Source organism: Schistocerca americana, chromosome 3 (genome assembly GCF_021461395.2).
Source record: "Schistocerca americana isolate TAMUIC-IGC-003095 chromosome 3, iqSchAmer2.1, whole genome shotgun sequence".
NCBI classification, from domain to species: Eukaryota; Metazoa; Arthropoda; class Insecta; order Orthoptera; family Acrididae; genus Schistocerca; species Schistocerca americana.
This window is the reverse complement of record NC_060121.1, coordinates 413,392,713-413,410,575: the sequence shown is the minus strand read 5'-3', so window position 1 is coordinate 413,410,575 and position 17,863 is coordinate 413,392,713. Positions and strand designations below refer to the sequence as shown.

Below are 17,863 nucleotides of genomic sequence, written 5' to 3'. Positions count from 1 at the left end.
GCCTATCTCCCAACAGCATCTCTGCTATATGGTGAGTAGCAACTATCCTTTTCATAATATTGTTACATAGAACTAAATCATTAATTCCAGATATATTTTTGTCTGATGTTTTTAATATGATTCAAACACTTATCGTGTCTGACATGCAATTTCACTTGCCCTTTGTTATGGTGTTCTTACTAATTTCCTGTTAGGGTGACAGTATATTCTTGTGGTTTTCTTGTGACCTTTTATTTTAACTACATCTTTTAAAGAAGAAATTAATAGCCAATTGTTTTAGAGATAACAGTCTTACTGAAGTCATTGAATCAATGTACAGCAGCTTCTTTATTCTACACCCTCAAAGACTGCTCAGAAATGGATTTGTGGAATATGTGATGAATAAGACTCAAGAGGAGGTGGAATGGATGGTCAGTACATATCTTCAGGCGGCTAAATTCCAAATGCTGTCAACAGAGACACTTAAAGGCAGAAAATACTATTCTTAGCTTTCAGAACTTGTATGTACCTTTCTCAGGGAGGAAAGAGGGATTGGTTGAGGAAAAGTTGGAGAAGTGGAGCAGGTAGCTCAGATCCTAATTTGAGAGGATGAGGCATACAAAGACTACCATATAGAATTACTTTTAGAAATGTTTCTGGAATTTCAGGGAGGAAATAACCCAACAGCACACAAGACATATTATAAAAGAATATATATATATATATAATTATTTCAGAAAGTACAAGAATTTTACAAATGTAATACAAATATAATATACTCTCAATATGAGAAGCTTAAAAACTAAGTAATTTAATATTTTGATTAAACAGTTCAGTTGCTCTCCAATACAGGTGTCCTCTTGTCATACAGAAAGAGGCTGGTTTGGGAGATTGCTTGTAAAAGTAACAGCTACAGATGGTAACATAAAAATTGTACCACACAGATCCACAAAACTGTCTTTCTTTTCACACTCAGACCTGTCTAGAAATTAGCAGACACTATTCTTCCTGATAAAACTCTCACAGATTTCTGGATTAATTCCACACATACTTACATACAGATATACTGAAATTGGCTATAGTACAAAATAAAAGACATTTTGAAAATGGGTTTGGGAGTGAACATCAGTAAATCATTTTATAAAAAATTACAGTAAAGTTCAATGAAAAGCAGTACTTTGAAAATGCACCTTTGGTTTTCCTGTACATGTGGAACATGAAGACACACTTAGAAAGATATACAATATTGGCCTCACATTATCTTGAATACAATAAACACCATAAAAAACTAACAAATTACCAAACAGTGAAAGGAAAAAGGAAATGTCCTCATGGAAGCTAACTTCTTACCTACAAAGCTTATTCAGAAAGGCATGTTCAAGTATGATTTTTGAAATTATTATTTGCCTTCTGAAGAAAACTGACATTGTAAATATTGCACAACTAAGGTAAAAGAAGTTACTGGAATGCGCAAATCATGCTCTACCATGAGTAAACTCTAATATGAATATAAACACAAAAGATGCTATGTTCAGAAATAAATAAATTCTGCAACAGGAGTTGTCAGGACTGCAATTTATTAGGAAGAGATCTCAAGGGAGAGATGGAGAGAGACAAGAAATGCAGAGCTGAGTGACAGAAAAGGACTTAGATTTGGATTCACAAGGCCAAGAGCAGGAGCCCTACCTTTCCTGTGTCTTATTGTTTCTCCCAGGAATCATAATGCTCTCTCTCTCATTACCTTACTTTTTCTGTCTAGGCTCCATTTTTCAAGATAACTTAAATTTTAAATAATTTTTTGTGTGTTTGCTGAGTCTCTGTAATTCCATTTCTTACCATATTTCACATCCAAAACCACTGTAATTTTTGTTTGAGATTATATATCTCTGGCATAACTGATAAAATCTAGTAAACAGATGAAAATCACAGTGTTCTACTTGTGGATTGGGTTGTAAATTAATTACAACCTGAAAGACAATGGCACTATATAGGTTGATATGCAAAACATTTCACAAAAAGTCTACAGCTAAAAAAGGAACTTAGAGATTTATCACTTATGTGACATTCGTCAACACAGATGAAAGTCATGCACTAAAAACCAAGGTATCAGACCAAGGCTTAATGATGGCTTCTTCTTTAATTTTAATGGTTTGGAAGAGAAACAAAATAACCTGAACAGATAAGAATTGAAAATGGAATGACATTAAGCATGTTAACAAACACAGCTTCATGCAACAGAAAAGAAAGAAAGAAAGAAAATTCTTTCGGAAATTTTCCAGGTCACAGTTAGTTTAGACTGAAAAGCAAATTATGTGTTTACAGGTGGACAGAGTAGATAGAAGATACAATGACAAAAATAAAAAGCAAATTCTAAAGTCTTCTTTAATTAGTTTCAAGAGAGTAAAAAGGATATAAAGTTCACTGATATAAATAAAAAAGAAATATGAGAATTTATTTAAATGCTCTATCGTTAATATCATGAGTTTCCTGGAGAAATATAGGGTCAAGATGAATGAGCAGAAGAACGGCAGAAAGCTGCCAGACAACTAAAGCTCCAACATTTGCAAAATTAAAATCAATTTTACACAAAGTGCCTTTGTTCCTAAATTATCTATACTTAATTAGACCCCTAAAAGTGTATCCACAGCATAAGATTCTCCAAAGTGTTGCATGTTGTTAACAGTACGAGTCAATCTTAGTTGGAGGTCTTGGAAAGACAGTGGTGAACATGCCTAGGATAAGTAGTAGACTTAATGCTTAAAATCTTTGAAAATATTAATTCTGCATACACATATATTTTGAATCAAGTCACATCATCCCTGAGAAATAATTAAGGCACTTATTGTGTTTCATTTTTATGGCCTTAGTGCAGCTGTAATTAAAAATTGTGATGATGCCACAATGTTGTAACTTGCAAGAACTAAAATGAATAACCCTTTCAATCAGTTTTAAAACAACAAAAAATTAAGTTTCTTCTACTAAATAATATTTCTATAGCTGTTGTCTGTTTGAAAACCTATTTACCAAATTACTATGAACTGCAGAAAGGCAGATACAATAGCTCCTCACAAAAACCTTTTTGCTTAATCTATTTTCTTTGTTGTGCAACACAACAAAAACACATTTATAAAAGAGCTTAAAAACACTGAAGGTCAACAGCAATGAAGAGCCATAAGGGCTTATCAAACAATAAGATGGAAGTGACATTGAAAGTAACAGTCAGTGTCGTAGTGAAATATTAAGAAAATATCTGTGTAACTGGGTAATTTACAGCAATGCATCATATTGTAGAACAATCTACATATCTTCATATTTATGGATTAATATTCTTTTCCCTCTTCACAATCCACTTTTCACCGCCTTGCAATAAGGTTGGCCTTTGGTGATTTTTCACATAAAAAATCTTAATTTGGTGTGCGGATGGGTGAAGTACTCCAGGCTTCACCTTGGGGGCTTTGTCTCTGTTTTTCATTTAGTAATGCAAGAGCTTTTTTACTGTTCTGCACAAACTCCTGAAAGAAAATGAATTTCAGTTAATTTAGGTATCAAAGTGAACTCCAGCTGCATACAGAAATCTTAGTATGGTACTGATGAAAAAATAATAATATACGTATTTATTTATTTTTATTTTTTATTTGTTTATTTATTTATTTATATCCCTTAGATCCAATACTGCAAGGCACTCGCATGGATGTAGGATGTGTCAGAATTATTACAAATCATACAAAAGGAATACATAAAAATACCTCTTGCAAGAGGATATCTGGTATAAGACAAAATACACATTAATAGGTATAGAAGATGAAGAAGCTTGCACAGGATAGAGTAGCAAACCAGTCTCAGGACTGAAGACCACAACAACAACAACAACAACAACAACAACAGGTATAGAAAAAATTACATTTAAAAAAATGGTAGATCTTAATAGCTAAATGAAAGGCACAGTAATGTTAACAGTGATTGTGAGTATCGTAATGCACAATAGCACATCAACTTAGTAAATGAAAAAATTAATTACAGTTAAAATATTCTTCTACCGAATAGAAGGAATTATCTAATAAATACTGTTTGAGCTGTTGTTTAAATTTGGGAAGCTCGTGGATAAGTAATTTCAGTGATGGGAGAGCACTGAACACCTTGCAGCTCATGTAATGGACTCCTTTTTGTACAATAGTAAGGTTTTTTTGATTCAATGGAGGTCCATCTTCCTCCTGGTATTGTGGGTATGGTATGAATCATTGGTTTTGTATGATTGTCCATTTTTACCAATGAAACATAACAGAGAGTAGATATATTGGCATGCAGTTGTCAGTATCCCTAATTTTCTGAAAAGGTTCCTACAAGAATGTCTAGGCTGGACTCTGCTCATTACCCTAATAACTCTCTTTTGGGCAATGAATATTTTTTTGGATAGTGGCTGCTCACCCCAGAAAACTATGCCATACAGCAATAGTGCATGGAAATAACTAAAATAAGCAGTTTCTGTTGTGTCTCGGTCACATACAGTGGAAATAATACAAACAGCGAATGTTGCTGAGCTGAGTTTTTTGTGGAGGTACAAAGTATGTTCAGACCATTTTAGACTGTTGTCAATGTGTACACCCAGAAACTTGGTTGACTCAACTTGTAGTAACTCACTACCATTCAATGTAATACTTAATTGATCCTCAACTTTTTTCCTTACTTGGAAATGTACAAACTGGGTCTTCTTAACATTTAGTGATAACCCATTATCCATTATTTACAAACCAATTACATACTTTACTAAAGACCATATTGGCCAATTCCTCAAGATTGAGGTTGGGAGTTTTGTTGATGAGGATAGAGGTGTCATCAGCATAAAGAGTAAAGTGAGTTTTAAAGCTAGTTTGCAAGGGAAGATCATTGATAAAGATGAGGAAGAGAAGGTGGCCAAGTACAGAGCCCTGAGGAACACCACAGCCAATAGAGCCCTGGCTAGATGACACCGAGTACCCCTCAGAGTCGTTCAAAATGACCTTCTGCTTTCTTCCAGCTAGGTAGGATTTAATCCATGAGCCAACTGAGCTACTTATACCATAATATTCAGCCTTTGCTACAAGGATTTCATGATTAACACTATCAAAGGCCTCAGAAAGCTCACAGAAGATACCAACAGAAGATAATTTATTATTAAAAGACTCTAAGATTTGATGGTTGAAGGAAAAAATAGCTTGTTCTGTTGATGTATGTTGTCCCAGTGTAACATCATGCAGCTAAATGATCTTTCTCATTCTTAACAGAAAATTATACAGGGCTAGTTAAAAGAATTTAGAAGTAAAAGTTATTTTCTTGGGATTGAAATGCAAATAAAGATTATAATGGTAAAACCAGTAGATGGGCAGGTAAAACCAGAATTCCAGAGCAAGGGAGAAACTCTAAATGTAGGATATAATTTTTTCATTCATTCATTCACTCCTCATATTCCACAGATATCTTCAAGGAGCAGAATGTTCAGGTATGTGGAATGAGACATGATATAAATTGACAAAATACAAGAAAATTTGAAGCAAAAATGATAGGTGGGCCAACATTGAGAGAAGTACAAGAAATCGAAAACTGAAAGAAAACCAAGCAAAGAAAATAAGTTGTGGGTGGATCTAGCTTGTAAGTACCACAGTCCACATTTATTTGTTTATGGAGTATGAACAAATCTGATTCTTCAAAAGTTGAACCTTCAAGTTTGTTTTTAGAGAGGTATGTATTATGATCATTCAAAAAGAAATGAGCTGGAGGCTGTAAAATATGAGCTGGAGGCTGTAAAATAAAAACTGCTGAACATATTATTATGCCATTGCCTAGGGAAGAAAATCTGGACCAAATAAGAGTGCTGAGGCCCCAGACTTACTGCCAAAGGGGAGTGGGTACACAACTACATTGTGACAGAGTGAGCGGGTGCAAATGTCAACTGTTCCCTGTACTCAGTCGTGCTGAAAATAGAAAAGTGGGAGCTTCAAAAAAAGAGCAAAGGGGTGTAGTGTATTTCCTGACAGTGGAAAGAGTGTTAGGAATGGAAATTCATCAAAGAATGGGACAGGTGTACGAAGTGCACTACATGACAATTGCAAGAGTCAAGACATGGCACAAGCGATTCAAGGAAGGATGGACGTCATTGGCTGATGATACACAATCTTGAACACCACACTGCTTTGCTGACACCATTGTCCAGCAGGTGGATGCCCTCATTATTGAAGACCAGTAAGTTACAGTGGCATCTGCTGCCCAAGAGGTCAGATTCAGCATTGAAACTGCAACAGACATTCAGTGCTCTGCATACACTTGTGCCATTCTTTTGATGAATTTACATTCTCTGTACTCTTCCTACTGCAATGAAACACACTACACCCATTTGTTCTTGTTCTGAAGCCTCCATCTCTCTGTTTTTAGCACTGTTGAGTACACAGACAGTCAACGCACACATGTTCTCACTCTGTCATTACGTGGGTATGTGTAGACATCCCTCTAGCATAAAGTCTGGAGTTTCAGCATTCTTATAGGGACTACACCTTCTTCCACAGGCAATGGCAGTACAACCCTTTCAGTGGTTTTCATTTTACAGCCTCCAGCTCATTTATTTTAGAATGACCCTAATTTTAAAAATAGAAATTAAATAACATATTTAAAAAATAAAATAAAAATGCAGAATGGGAAGTCTGGGATGGGGGAACAACAATATCACGAGAAGGATAGATTGCAACTCACCTTACAGAGGAGACACTGAGTTGCAGACAAGCACAACAAAAAGGCCTCTATACATTTAAGCTTTTGACGTAAAGGCCTTCTTTTGAAGTAGAAAACACAAAATGTCAACATTTCAGAATTTCTTAACCTCAAACCTTGCCTCACCGTTTCCCAAATTCCTCACATGAAAACCAACCTTACTTTTGCAGAATGAACTTCAGTCCATCACCTAAAATCTGATCACAACCTTATAATCCTACCCGCCAACAAAGGTTCCACCACGGTTTTTTTGAAACACAGGGATTACTTGGTGGAGGGACTCTGCCAGATGTCTGATTCATCCACCTAAAAACCCTGTCCCAGTGACCCCATTCTAGAAATTTAACAGGATCTCCAGTCCCTCCTCACATCCTTATGTCCATCCCAGTACCTCTCCCCTGAGTCTATCTCTCTTCACTCCCACCTCTCACTGCACTCTTACCTTCTACATGCTTCCAAAAGTCCATAAGCCCAACCACCCACGAAACTGCATTGTGGCCAGTTACTGTGCCCCCACTGAGAGAAACTTTCCCCTCAGAGATCAACATCTTCAGCTTATTCCCTGAAACCTACTCTCCTATATAAAAGACGCCAACCATTTCCTCCACACTTCCTATTCCTTTACCACACAGCACCCTGTTCATCACTACTGATGCCATAGGTGGTAACTCTCCCTGCAATACATCCTATATTCCTGTAACTGCCCTGGCCCCAACCTTTGCTGGTCTCTGTCTTTCGCCTACCTGTCCCCTTCCTTGTTCCCACTCCTGCACTAAACAGTAGTCTCTTCTGCCAACACACCCACCAGTCAGTGTACCCTTCTCTACTTCTCTCCTTTTCTGCTCCCAGTCACATACCTGCACATGCCCACAAGCAGCACTACACCTTTCCCTACCCTGCTATCCCTTCTCTTTCTCACCCCACATCTCCTTACCCCCACGACCCACACCAGATTGCTGTTCATAGTAGATGCAGTGGCTGTCCGCAGTCCGGCCACAGTGGCCAGACACATTGGTGAGTTGTGCTTGTGTGAATGTTTCTGTGTTGTCTACTTTGGAAGAAGGCTTTTTGGATGAAAGCTTAAATGTATAGCAATCTTTTTGTTGTGCCTGTCTGAATCTCAAGGTATCCTCTGTATGGTGTGTAGCAATCTATCCTTTTCATAATATTATCGTTAACACATTAAAATCAGCATACATCTGGTTAAAATATTATGATTATGAACATAAAGAACATAACACCACCAAATGCAAGCCAGTACCTAAAATTAACTATGTGGCAACACTGTGTAGCTCTATTTGTGTAGACCTGTTTCGTCAATCCTTTCAGATGCTGGGTCCGAGTTTCAGCTCTGTACAGCCATCATGTGAGTTTTGAGAACCTCACCACTAAAGTTGTGTTTTCATTACGTATTACAAAAATGGAACAGTTGAATTTAGAGCAACATTATGCCATCAAGTTTTCTGTTAAATTCGGGGAATCCATGAGTGTGACCTTCAAAATGTTGAGACAGGCCTACAGGGAACATTCCCCATCAATAGCACAAGTTCTCCACCACCACAAATCATTTTTGGAAGGCTGAAAACACACTGAAGATGAACCTCATTCAGGGAGGCCTTCAACTTTAAAAACCAATGAAAATGTCCAATGTGTGCATGCTCTTGTGAATTTGTTCCTCCAGGACAAACTGTCAACTAAGTGTTTTACAGAGGCGTCCATGAAAGGCTCAGGGAAAGGGTGAATTGATTGAGACCGGACACTGCAGGCAAGTGGATGCTGCATCATGACACTTTCCCACGTCACATGTCCACTTCCATCACGAAATTTTTTTACCTCAGAAGGCATCCACCTTGTTCTGCAGCCCCCTATTCACCTGATCTGAGCCCTTGTAACCTTTTTCTTTTTCCAAAATTGAAAAATGTCATAATAGGCCATCATCTTGGGACTCTGGAGAACATTCAAAAGAATGTGATGACATACTGAAGACCTTACCAGTTGAAGCCTTTCAGAGTTGCTACAAAGACTGGGAACAACGACTCTGCCAGTGTATAGCTGCCAAAGGAAACTACTTTGAAGGGGCAATACTATTGTTTGAAAAAAAAAAAATAATAAAACTTTTGGTAGATAAAGAAATCAATCTCATATTTTTCTCACACACTTCTCATGTTACAAAGACTTTGTGGGTTTACCTATATCGCAAAATGTAAACTTTCACAGCAAGGAATGTCATAACAAATAAAATATTCCAGGCTATTATGCTATTGTCAGATGGATTTTACCTTACAACCCAAAGTCCCCCCCCCCCCCCCCCCCCTCCCCCCTCATCAGCCAGTAGCAAGCCGCAAGCCAGGGTGTGAATTGGGACATTCAAAGGAGCCATGATTCTCCTTGAAAATGTTGGTTTTTAATGTGAAATCCACCCCACCACAACATAATAGCATGAAATATTTTATTAATTTATCAATATATTAGAAACCTGTTTTTAAGTCCCTCTGTTTTCCATTTTCTTGCTTTTTACATTCATTTTTGTCGGTCCTAACACAAGTCCTATTCTCTCAATACAGTGATTTCCTGTCATTAACAGTTACGTTTTACAGCATTTCCTGCATTTTAAATTTCATATTCCTGCTCAAAGTCAGCCTTGGGACAAAGCAAAAAATGCATACTAATACATAAAGTTATTGATCATACAACATAGTGTTAGCATGGTAAACAAGATTTTCACTGCTGCCTGTATTATACAAGGGTTGTTTCAAAAATAAGGTTCCCACATTTTTTTTTTTAGACACAAGGAATTTTTTTATTCGAAAAAATGATTACACCATTGGAAATGTTGATCTTTAAGCTATTTTTCCACATAGTCCCCATTTTTTCCATGCATTTTTTCTGTTGAGTAATCCACTTCCACATTCCCATCTCAAAGAAGTCCACCGCCAACCTATTGAGAAACTTGGAAACTTCTTCTTGCAACTCCTCGTCCATGTGGAATCGTAAACCGCATAGGTGCTCATTCAATTTCTGAAACAGATGGAAATTGTTGGGTGCCAAATCAGAGCTGTAAGGGGGGTGGTCAATGACATCCCAGCCAAATTTGTCAATTAACTCCTTCATTTGTTGTGACACATGTCGACAGACATTGTCGTGGTGCAACCTTTTACGCCTTTGCTGAGTTTTCCCCTACGACGATTTTGGATTGTCTATCTGAGTTTTTTCAAGATCTTGCAATAACCTGTTGAGTTTATGGTGGTCCCTCTAGGCATAAAATCAGCGAGCAGTACACCATGCTGATCCCAAAACACCGATGCCATGATCTTTCCTGCTGACAGCTGCTGCTTAAACTTCTTTGGTGATGGCGATCCGGTGTGTTTCCATTGGCGCGATTGTTGTTTTGTTTCCAGAGTAACTTAATGGCACCACAATTCATCCCCCACAACAATGGAATCAAGGAAGTCTTCCTTATTCTCGTTGCATTCACTCCAAAACTTCCGAGCACAGTCAATGTGCCGCTGTTTGTAGACTTCTGAAAGCACGTGCGGCACCCAGCACGACCACACCTTGTGGTAGCCTAGCTTTTCATTCAATATCCTGTCAATTGAAGGTTCAGAAGTCTCAGGAATTTGAGCAGCCAGTTGCCGGATGGTGATTCGCTGATCTTCGCGCTGGATTTGCTCAACTTTTGCCACAACTTTGTCAGAGATCGACGGCCTCCCATTTCGTTGTTTGTCGTGGACATCCTTACGGCCATTGGCAAACTCCCTACACCATTTGTGGACATGTTGAATGCTATACACATTTCCCCATACACTTCACTCAATTGCCAATGAATTTCTACAGGTAGTAACTTTCTTGCGTGCAAAAATCAAATGACTGCACATGTTTCACACCTGGCGGTGACGGCAATGACAGGCTCCATCGCTTATGGCTGTCAGGCCAGTACTGACCGTTGCAGAGCCACGCTGGTTGTTGGAATTGGTGGTGGGGGATCCAGCAAACATTGTGGTGTTGCCGGATTTCGCATTGCACCATGCATGGTAAGGGTACAGATTTGGGAACCTTACTTTTGAAACAACCCTTGTAGGTTCACAGTGCTTGACAATGTGGTAAAGTAACCTGAGTTACTGCCTTAATGATAATTATGATCTGATGATACTGAGTCCAATAGTAACCTTTCTTCTGCTCACTGCATTGTATTACAACAGCTTTAATTTAATTTCACAGTCATTTGTACAAAGAAACACCAGTTTTGAAAATGGCTGTCTTTATAATGGGCTTTCCTGAATCATTGTTACTTTGCGTGAAATACACTAACCTGTACTATGTGCACAGTCTTAGGTTGGTACAACCTAATGTCAGACATAAACAATCCTCCTCAAGATGTTCCATAACATGATGACTATTTCCACCCTCTTTCTCACCCATGATGTTCCGTGAACCGAGTGAGCTCCTTCTCGACAGCAAGCTGTAGATTTTGTGCCAGTTGTTCTCTGTTTACAAAGACTGCCAACTTTAGTGTTTTAACCAGTATTGTATTACATGTTCTATTTACCATAATTTTATAATGATTATCAATAATAAGTCTCACGTAAGAACCCGAATATCTTTTTAATGTGGTTTCACAAAAGACTTCCACTTCCATGTTTTATTTGCAGTATTGGACACAATTGGAATGAACAGGGAAACTTGTGTTGTGTTTGTGTGTGTGTCAGTGCACAGCCAGTGACTGCAGTGGCTGAGTACTAACACAAACAAATGTGAGTTTCCTTCTTTGTTCCAATCATGTCCAACTGTGTAAATACAACACGGAGGCAAAAGTCTTTTGTGATACCACATTAAAAAGATATTTGTGTTTTAATGTGATACTTATTACTGATAATTATTCTAAAATTATGGCAATTTCTCAGGCTTGTCTGACATTTGGCATTAGCCCCAAAGGCCTCACACTTAAAGTTCCCATCTCTGGCTGTAACCCTTCTTTCCATCAGTCCCTATAACAGTTCCAAACTGAACAATCCATTGCCCTCACCCACCTAATCCTTCATCTACACATCAACTCAGCCAATGAACCACACCCGTCAACTCCTATCCTTAATAAAAGTCCTCAATCTTTCCTCTCCCACATCCACACCGGCTGTTCAGAGCATCCTCCTACAGGCCAACCGCAAATTAGAACAGCATGCCACCCTCCACCTCAAAAAACTATCCAATCTCCTGGTTTCCCACCTCCGGAATGGCAACTCACTCACCCTTCACAACCTTTCCAGCAAACCTCAACCTCCTCTCATTGCACACAGACCCAGTCTCTCCCATCTACTCAATCTCCCACTTCCAGCTCCACCCCCCCCCCCCGCCCCCCCCAAAAAAACCCTCAAAATTCCAATCAACACAATCTGGAACCACAACACCCTAATTCAGTAGTTAACCTTTCCTCCAAACCTCTCTCCCAATCCGAAACCTCTGTCCTATCCAAAGGCCTCACCTTCAGCCCCACTCTCAGATTCAACCAAACAGCCCTCGTCAAAGATTTACTGTCCTACACTTGTAGTCTCTGCTGGAAATATAACTTTGCCACGAAGAAAAATGATCCTAATCCTACTCCTAATGATCCAACTCCCCAAGGCACTATCCAAATTGAACCCTGCCTGGAACAGTTCCATCCTCCGTCACAGCGTGACCCACCTCCTCTTCCTCAAAATCACCCTCTCCAAACCTTCCAGGAATTTCTGACTTCCAGCCTTGCCTCTCAATCCTTCTTAAAAAACCTTAATCCTACTCCCAACATCCCCACTGCTGAAGCCCAGGCTATCCGTGATCTGAAGGCTGACCGATCCATCGTCATTCTTCCAGCGGGCAAGGGTTCCACGACCGTGGTACTTGATCGTTGGGAGTATGTGGCTGAGGGACTGCGTCAGCTTTCAGACAACACTACATACAAAGTTTGCCAAGGTAATCCCATTCCTGATGTCCAGGTGGAGCTTCAAGGAATCCTCAGAACCTTAGGCCCCCTACAAAACCTTTCACCTGACTCCATCAACCTCCTGACCCCACCGACACCCCGCACCGCTACCTTCTACCTTCTTCCTAAAATTTACAAACCCAATCATCCTGGCCACCCCATTGTAGCTGGTTACCAAGCCCCCACAGAACGTATCTCTGCCTATGTAGATCAACACCTTCAACCCATTACATGCAGTCTCCCATCCTTCATCAAAGACACCAACCACTTTCTCGAACGCCTGGAATCCTTACCCAATCTGTTACCCCCCGGAAACCATCCTTGTAACCATTGATGCCACTTCCTTATACACAAATATTCCACATGTCCAGGGCCTCGCTGCAATGGAGCACTTCCTTTCACGCCGATCACCTGCCACCCTACCTAAAACTTCTTTCCTCATTACCTTAGCCAGCTTCATCCTGACCCACAACTTCTTCACTTTCGAAGGCCAGACATACCAACAATTAAAGGGAACAGCCATGGGTACCAGGATGGCCCCCTCGTACGCCAACCTATTCATGGGTCGCTCAGAGGAAGCCTTCTTGGTCACCCAGGCCTGCCAACCCAAAGTTTGGTACACATTTATTGATGACATCTTCATGATCTGGATTCACAGTGAAGAAGAACTCCAGAATTTCCTCACAAACCTCAACTCCTTTGGTTCCATCAGATTCACCTGGTCCTACTCCAAATCCCATGCCACTCTCCTTGACGTTGACCTCCATCTGTCCAATGGCCAGCTTCACACGTCCGTCCACATCAAACCCACCAACAAGCAACAGTACCTCCATTATGACAGCTGCCACCCATTCCACATCAAACGGTCCCTTCCCTACAGCCTAGGTCTTCGTGGCAAATGAATCTGCTCCAGTCCGGAATCCCTGAACCATTACACCAACAACCTGAAAAAAGCTTTCGCATCCCGCAACTACCCTCCCGACCTGGTACAGAAGCAAATGACCAGAGCCACTTCCTCATCCCCTCAAACCCAGAACCTCCCACAGAAGAACCCCAAAAGTGCCCCACTTGTGACAGGATACTTTCCGGGACTGGATCAGACTCTGAATGTGGCTCTCCAGCAGGGATACGACCTCCTCAAATCCTGCCCGGAAATGAGATCCATCCTTCATGAAATCCTCCCCACTCCACCAAGAGTGTCTTTCCACCATCCACCTAACCTTCGTAACCTCTTAGTTCATCCCTATGAAATCCCCAAACCACCTTCCCTACCCTCTGGCTCCTACCCTTGTAACCGCCCCTGGTGTAAAACCTGTCACATGCACCCTCCCACAACCACCTACTCCAGTCCTGTAACCCGGAAGGTGTACACGATCAAAGGCAGAGCCACGTGTGAAAGCACCCACGTGATTTACCAACTGACCTGCCTACACTGTGAAGCTTTCTATGTGGGAATGACCAGCAACAAACTGTCCATTCGCATGAATGGACACAGGCAGACAGTGTTTGTTGGTAATGAGGATCACCCTGTGGCTAAACATGCCTTGGTGCACGGCCAGCACATCTTGGCACAGTGTTACACCGTCCGGGTTATCTGGATACTTCCCACTAATACCAACCTGTCAGAACTCCGGAGATGGGAACTTGCCCTTCAGTATATCCTCTCTTCTCGTTACCCGCCAGGCCTCAACTTCCACTAATTTCAAGTTGCCGCCGCTCATACCTCACCTGTCATTCAACAACATCTTTGCCTCTGTACTTCTGCCTCAACTGACATCTCTGCCCAAACTCTTTACCTTTACAAATGTCTGCTTGTGTCTGTGTATGTGCGGATGGATATGTGTGTGTGTGTGTGTGTGAGTGAGTGTATACCTGTCCTTTTTTCCCCCTAAGGTAAGTCTTTCCGCTCCCGGGATTGGAATGACTCCTTACCCTCTCCCTTAAAACCCACATCCTTTCGTCTTTCCCTCTCCTTCCCTATTTCCTGATGAAGCAACCGTTGGTTGAGAAAGCTTGAATTTTGTGTGTATGTTTGTGTGTCTATCAACCTGCCAGCGCTTTCATTTGGTAAGTCACATCATCTTTGTTTTTAGATATATTTTTCCCACGTGGAATGTTTCCCTCTATTATATTTATAATGTAAATGGATAGATAAAAAATCTACTCACCGAGCAGTGGCAGGAGAACACATACATAAAAGGGTTGACTTGTATACACTTTTGGAGCCAGTGGATGCTTCCTCTGGCACAAGAGTTGAATGAGAAGGAAGAGGGGTAAAGGAATAGGACTGGAGAGATTTAGAGAAAGGGAGACAGTTCGGAGAAGTCACCTAGAGCCCTGGGTCAGGGTGGACTTACTGGATGGGATGAGATGGAAAGTCTGATTGTTGGGGACTGCACCAGATGAGATTTGAAAATCCGAGAGTGCAAAGGTGGAAGACAGAGTAATATCCAGGACAGAGATTACTCCTAAAACGTCATGCACAAGTTAAAAAGAGTGAAAAGCTAAGTGCATTGTATGTAACAGAGGCGGGAGGAGGGACAGTGAAAAATAGACAGGTAAGAAAATGAAAAATGTAGAAAACTAAAATGGAGTGAAGAAAGGAGTAGTTACTGTGAAGAAATGCTGAGACGGAAGGAATTAACATAAATTAAGGCCAGGTGGGTGGCAGAACCAAGGACATGTTGTAGTGCTAATTCTCACCTGCAGAGTTCTGAGAAACTGGTGTCTGGGGGAAGAGTCCAGATGGCTTGAGTTTTGAAACAGACACCGAGGTCATGACCGTCATGTTATTCGAGCGTGCTCTGCAACAGGACATTGTGTGTTGCCAGTATACACTCTCTGCCTATGCCCATTCATCCTGACTGATAACAGGGTGGTGGTCATGCCAATGTAAGAAGCCAAATACTGTTTACATAACAGCTGGTATATGATGTGTCATTTGATAGGTGGCTCTCCCTTTAATAGTATATGTTTTGCCAATTTCAGGGCTGCAATAGATGGTGGTAGGAGAGTGCTCATCGCAACTCCTGCAGCAGGGATGGTCACAGGGGTAGGAGCCATAGAGTAGGTAGATGGGTGCAGAAGGAGCTTATGGTCTGACAAGGATGTTGCGGAGATTGGGAGGGCGATGAAAAGCTATTTAGGTGTGGTGGGCAAAGTCTCAGACAGAATGGATCTCATTTCAGGGCATTATTTTAGGAAGACATGGCCTTGTCGAAGTAATACATTCAAGATCACAATAATGCTGTGTAACAAGTGCTGTGCTTCGAAGTTGTTTTTTGGAGGGGTCAGCAGTACCAGGATTGGGTGTGATGCCCCGGGAAATATGCTTTTGAACTAGGCTCTTGGGATAATTACGTTCAGTGAAGGCTGAGATAAGAGTGATGGTGTACTACTGTAAAGAGTCTGCACCCAAACGAATATGTTTGCCTTGAATTCCAAAGCTGTATGGGAGGGAACATTTGTCATGGAAAGGATGGCAACTGTCAAAATGTAGGTATTGTTGTTTGTTTGTAGGCTTAATGTGGATGGAAGTGTGTAGCTGGTCTAGGGTGAGGATGAGATGAACATGATGAAAAGTGGCATGGGATTCAGAATAGGGCCATGTGAAATTTAATTGGGAGAAGGTATTTAGAGATTCTAGAAATTTTAACAGATCAGCCTCACCATAAGGCCATACGGCAAAGATGTCATCTATGTACCTAAGCCAAACTAGGGGCTGAAGGCTTATGGATCCTAGGAAAGCTCCCTCCAAGTGACCCATGGATAGTTTGGCATACGAAGGAGCCATCCTGGTTCCCATGGCCATACCCCTGATCTGTTTGTATGTCTGCCTCTCAAAGGTTAAGTAATTGTTAGTAAGTATAAAGTTGTTTAAGGCAAGCAAGAAGGATGTCAGAGGTTTGGAATCATGTATTCTTTCACTGAGGAAATGTTCAGCAGCAGACAGACCATGTTTGGGGCAGTTGTTGGTATAGAGGGAGATGGCATTAATGGTGACAGCAAGGTGTGTGGTGGAAGTGAGACAGGCACAGATTTCAGATGACATAGGAAATGGTTGGTATCTTTAATGTATGAGAGAAGTCTTTGGGCTATGGGTTGCAGATGTTAATCAACTAAGGAAGATATACGTTCAGTGGGTGCTTTGAAACCAGCAATTGTAGGACGGCCAGGATAATTGGGCTTGTGAATCTTAGGAAGACGGTAAAAGGTGGCGGTGTGTGGTTGGGTGGGGTAAGAAGTTCTATGGATTGAGGTGTAAGTCCTTTTGAGGGGCCTGAGATTTTTAGGAGGGGCTGCAGATCAGTCTGAATCACATGAATGGGATTTTCATATGGCAGATGGTGTATGTAGAGGTGTCAGACAGCTGGTGTAGTCCTTCACTAACATACTCCTGTTGGCCAAGTACTGCAGTGGTGGATCCTTTGTCTGCTGGGAGGATAATGATGGAATCATCAGCTTTCAGGGAACATAGAGCCTGGAGTTCTACAGAGAACAGGTTAGGTCCATGTTTTAGAGACCTGAGGAAGGGTTGTGAAGCAATGCTGGATGTGAGAAATTCTTTGAAGGCTTGTAAGGGATGATTTTGAGGTAGTGGTGGTGGGTCAAGTTGGTTCCATCCACGACCCCAATTTGAGATGGCCATCTTCAAAAGTGTTTATTTATAAAAATGGCTGTGAAATTAAATTAAAGCTGTTGTAACACAATGCAATGAGCAGAATGAAGGTTGCTACCAGAGACATTCTGTCAGATTGTTTAAATTGCCACAGCCAAAAACAGAAGGCAGTCAACAGGAGATGTTCTGAAACATACTAACATGTCACAAAAACAACTAGGAAAGAAATCTTCTTTTTGCTAGAAAATAAAAATGCTTACTTCATATTTAATTAAGAATTCTGAAACAAAAAGTGTCATTAGATCTAACTTTACTAACAGCAGTCAGTAGTCTATAAAATTTATTTTCTATCTTTTCCATACAGTGATTGCTTGTTTGAAAGCAACAAGAGAGCTATAATGATCCTGAAAAAATAGTACCATACCAATAATAATAATCAAACAAACACTAGTATAAAAGCCATGCTATTTATAACTTGAATCAGTGTCTATGAGTGAAATGATTAGAAAAGATTGTAAATAGATTTCTATATAAGAAAAAAATGACATAAGAAAAAATCTTTGCTCTAGTGCGAA

The 17,863-nt window shown here is 40.5% G+C and overlaps 1 protein-coding gene across 2 annotated transcripts in view; it reads right to left on the bottom strand.

Moving 5' to 3' along the window:
* Positions 1-679: 679 nt before the first annotated feature.
* The window catches only part of LOC124605320 (choline transporter-like protein 1), a 482,432-nt gene continuing 465,248 nt past the window's right edge, over positions 680-17,863 (bottom strand). For both annotated transcript variants that reach the window (XM_047136907.1, XM_047136908.1), the window contains one exon: positions 680-3,491. In XM_047136907.1, the coding sequence (XP_046992863.1) occupies positions 3,384-3,491 (108 nt within the window). In that variant the 3' untranslated portion in view covers positions 680-3,383. The remainder of the gene's footprint in view (positions 3,492-17,863) is intronic.